Below are 4,007 nucleotides of genomic sequence, written 5' to 3'. Positions count from 1 at the left end.
TTTTTATTTTTTGAGCTTTGTCCTTTTCAGAAGTTCTAGATTGAACATACAGTCTTATTTATTTTTGGACTTCAGTATATCAGAGTGGATCAGTCAAATCTCCTGGTTCACAAAGTATTGTTATTGGTCTCTTTTGTTTGTTTGTTCTTTGACGAGCCGAAGGGCCAGAATTTTTCCAGTGACTCACCTCTGCTTTTCCCTCCAGAGAGAGAGTTTAATGTGTTTGTCTTCTGGGACTGGTTTTCATTCAGAATTGTGCCCTGAGATGCATTCATATTATATGCAGCCATGGTTCATTCATTTAAGATTCCATTGCATGAATTATTATTTTTTAATTTAATTAAATTTTTTTTAGAGATGGGGTCTCACTATGTTGCCCAGGCTACTCTCAAACTCTTGGCCTCAAGTGATCCTCCCACCTCAGCCACCAGGGTCACTGGGATCACAGCCTGAGCTACCACACTCAGCTCAGAATTATCTTTGCTATTAAAAAGGTTTGTGGGTAGGTGGGTCCTTGGGTGCCTTCTCTTCCTGTCTGCTCCCGTAGAGGAGCTGAGGCTTGAGTAGACAGTAGGAAGAAAGAACTTCAACGCACTGGCTGAATATATGCGTGTTAAATTTTGGCTTCCAGGTGGCGTGTTAAGTATGGACTTACACACTCCATAAACGGGCATAAATTGTCACGTCGGAGATTCTCCATTACGTTGTCTCTGAAGACAGAGATACATACAGATGGCCCCGCCGGCCCAGCTTTCTCTAGCACTTTCTCACTGAAACAGCCCCGAGCCGGAGCTCTGCTGCTCCCGTGTGCAGCGGACACTCGGGGTCTTTCATTCCTTCCCTCCACCCTCCCACCCTGACCTTGACTGTGCCGCCGCCCGGCGTGGGGCTCTCTGTTATCAACCGCTGACGCTGTGGCTCCGCCGCACAAGTAATGTCCTTGTCCCTCTGCAACATGTTTCCAGATAAACATCGAGGACCTTGAAGATGACCCGGTGGTGAACGGGGAGAGGTCCGACTGCCCACGCACAGATGCTGCGGCTCCGGGGAGCAAAGCAAGGGCTCCGCGTGGAAACGCAGGAACCAAGATGGATGCAGACGCGGCCACCGCAGCACCCCCAGAGCAGGTGGGGAGCTGAGTGGTGAGAAGGACGGGGAGCACGCGGCAGGGCCCCAGGGCACCCAGCTCGTGCACTCTGTTACGCCATTTTCTTGGCGGTGTAATTTTCTGAATTTGATTTTGTGGATTGCCCGAAAATGTCCTTGGGAACCTGATGAGATTTATTCGCATGAAATCTTTGAGACCAGCGGTGGCATCACAGGGGCTGCTTGTGAAGTCCCAGACCTGCCTCCTGTGGCGGGAGAGGCCCTGCCCACTCAGGGAGCGCATCAGCTCGCGGGCGTTCTCCCTCACCGCGCCCCCGAGCCTCGGCTCGCGTGGCCGTGGGCCTGGGTGCTGCTGTGAGTGAACGCGCAGGGCACGCTGGTGCTGGGCGGGCGGAGGGGCAGACAGACCCCCCATGCGCCGTGCCACTCACAGCGGAGGGTCCTTGAGTCAGTCTCCCCAGGGGTCCCCGTGAGGAGAGCTTTTGTGCACGACGCAGCAAGTGTGTATGGGGAGCCCGCTGGCTGCTGGGGAAGAGTCTGTGTCCCCAGGAGCCTCTGGCCGAGAGGGCAGTGTAGACGTGGCCTGGAAAGTGGAGTCTGACTTGAAGTGCAGAGCAGGTGCCTGACGAGGCTCGGGGCGTGAGCCTTCCCTGAGGAGCCTTCACGCGTGTCAGGGAAGGAGGCGGCCAGGTGCAGGTGCGGGGGAACCACAGGCACAGGTGCGGAGGGACCACAGGTGCAGTGGGGGGGGCCAGAGATGCCGGGGACCACGGGTGGGGGACCGCAGGTGCAGGTGCTGGGCTCGCTGTCGGGGCCCGGGCTCAGCAAGGCGCCTGTCTCCGGGGTGGCTGGAGCGTGACAGGCGGTGGTTGCAAAAGCGAGAACTGAAAGCTGGAGAGGCAGGTGGCAGGTCAGAGCCCACGAGCTGTCCTGCGGTTACGGGGAGCCCTGCAGCTCAGCGGGCAGGTGTGAGAGAAACACCTGCTGACCAGAGTTGGGGAGACAGTGGGAAAGGTGCCTTCTGGAGAAAGGAGGGGGGTTGAAGGGACATTTGGGAGGTGCAGGGGGTGTGCAGGGGCTGCCCCGTGAGGGTGCAGTCATGCTTGCTGCCTTAGTTCTCAGTTTTTAAGATTTTACTTCTCTTTGCACTGATCGCAAATGTGCTTCTTTTATTAGTCTAATGCAAGTGGCAAACTTCGAAAGAAGAAAAAGAAACAGAAAAATAAGAAAAACAGCACAGGAGAGACTTCGGTGTGTGAGTCAGACCTGGCTTTGTTTTCTCCCTCCGCCTGCCTCCCTCTCCGTCTTTTCTGGTTGTGTTTTTCAAGGTGGTGTGAAAGTTTGTTTTTATTTGATATTTTGATTCCTTCCCATTAGGAGTATAACTAAATCATTAATAGCAGTCAAGGAAGAAGAAAAGGAAAACTTACTACCAGACTTTCTTCTTTTTGTTCCCTCGGTTCTTTGGTGGGTTAGAGCCCACTCTCGTGTTTCCAGTTCCCAGCACCCGCCAGAACCGGTCCTGATGGGGAGTCTCTCCTGGTCTGCTGCTCCCGCGGCCCGTGTGATGCTGCCCTGACATTTGTCTGGCGTCCTGGACTAGGGGTGGCAACCACCCACAGGACCTGGTCTGTCGTCAGAAAGTGTGTTTTCATTGCTGGCCTTGGTCCTGTCGGATTCTGTTTGTCCTGAGAAGGGGCTGTGGCTTTGTTCCTGTTCGGCTGGAGTCACAAGTCCCGCTCTGTGTACCTGAGGACGTGGAATGTGGTCTTTTGACCCACTTATTTCCAGGGTCCCTCTGGTTCTCTGATTTTTACCTATTCTGAGCTGCTACTTGTGAGACATCTCTTTTTTCTAAATGTATGTGTGATACATAGTGTTTGAATTACACTGTCTTCTAGGGAGTAAAAACAATTTAATAGTTCTCTCAAAATAAATCTTTGTTATTGACTGTTATAACCTTTAGAGGAAGGTCAGTGTGGTGATGAGTAGGTTGTTTTTGCGCATTCAGGAAAATGGACTGGAGGATATCGACCGCATCCTGGAGAGGATCGAGGACAGCGGCGGACTGAACCACCCGGGCCCTGCGCCCCTGAGCGCCAGGAAGCACGTCCTGTACGTGGAACACAGGTACGAGCCGCTCCTCCCGCTGTGACCACAGAGACCCTGTGGAAGGAAAGAGTTATTTGAAAAGAAGAACAAGGAAATGTACTGTCTTTATCTTAAAATAGTATGAGTTTATTATTAAACATTTAGGAAATAGGAACGAGGAGAAAGAAGAAAAGGAAAATTCACCATATTTCAGAGGACTTTTAGCTTTACTTCCATGTATCTTAGGAAGCTCTTCCTTGAACTGTGTGCAAGGGCCGTGTCGTCCTTGGATGACAGTCCATCTGTCGGTCTCATAGATGCTTAATCAATCCTTATCCCCAGTTCAGAGATTGTTGTCAGCTTTAAAAAAAAAAAGCCCACCCAGAGTCAGTTAAGACATAGTGATCTAGTCTCAGGAGCGTGCGCCGCCCTCACTCAGCCTGGAAACGGACGCGCCCCTCTGTGCTGTGCGCAGTGGTGGCCTGAGTCCCTCTCCGCACCTGCTGCCTCCTGGTGCCCTCAGGGCGTCGTGGCCGGGCCTCCCTGCAGGCGGGTGCTGGCTTTGCGGAAAGTAGGCCTGGAGTTGCTGTTCGAGCCACGATCCCTCTTCTCCCTCCTGGGTTCTTAGGTGGCTTTCCAACATTTCCAGAATCATCGTAGAACACAAATTTACTTTTCTTTCTAAAATTTTCAATTCTCTAGACACTTGAATCCAGACACAGAACTGAAAAGGTATTTTGGTGCTCGAGCAGTCCTGGGGGAGCAAAGGTAAGGGCCACCCGCAGCTGCCGCCTCAAACCGTTTCGTTC

The 4,007-nt window shown here is 52.5% G+C and overlaps 1 protein-coding gene across 1 annotated transcript in view; it reads left to right on the top strand.

The window, feature by feature from the left end:
* TCF25 (transcription factor 25 (basic helix-loop-helix)) overlaps positions 1–4,007 on the top strand; it is a 34,019-nt gene that overhangs the window by 11,482 nt on the left and 18,530 nt on the right. The window contains exons 2-5 of the mRNA XM_012657158.1: positions 966–1,127; positions 2,284–2,358; positions 3,119–3,237; positions 3,901–3,967. Coding sequence (XP_012512612.1) covers positions 966–1,127; positions 2,284–2,358; positions 3,119–3,237; positions 3,901–3,967 — 423 coding nt within the window. The remainder of the gene's footprint in view (positions 1–965; positions 1,128–2,283; positions 2,359–3,118; positions 3,238–3,900; positions 3,968–4,007) is intronic.

Source organism: Propithecus coquereli, unplaced genomic scaffold, assembly GCF_000956105.1.
Source record: "Propithecus coquereli isolate 6110/MARCELLA unplaced genomic scaffold, Pcoq_1.0 Scaffold531, whole genome shotgun sequence".
NCBI classification, from domain to species: Eukaryota; Metazoa; Chordata; class Mammalia; order Primates; family Indriidae; genus Propithecus; species Propithecus coquereli.
This window is presented reverse-complemented; position numbering and strand designations above follow the sequence as displayed.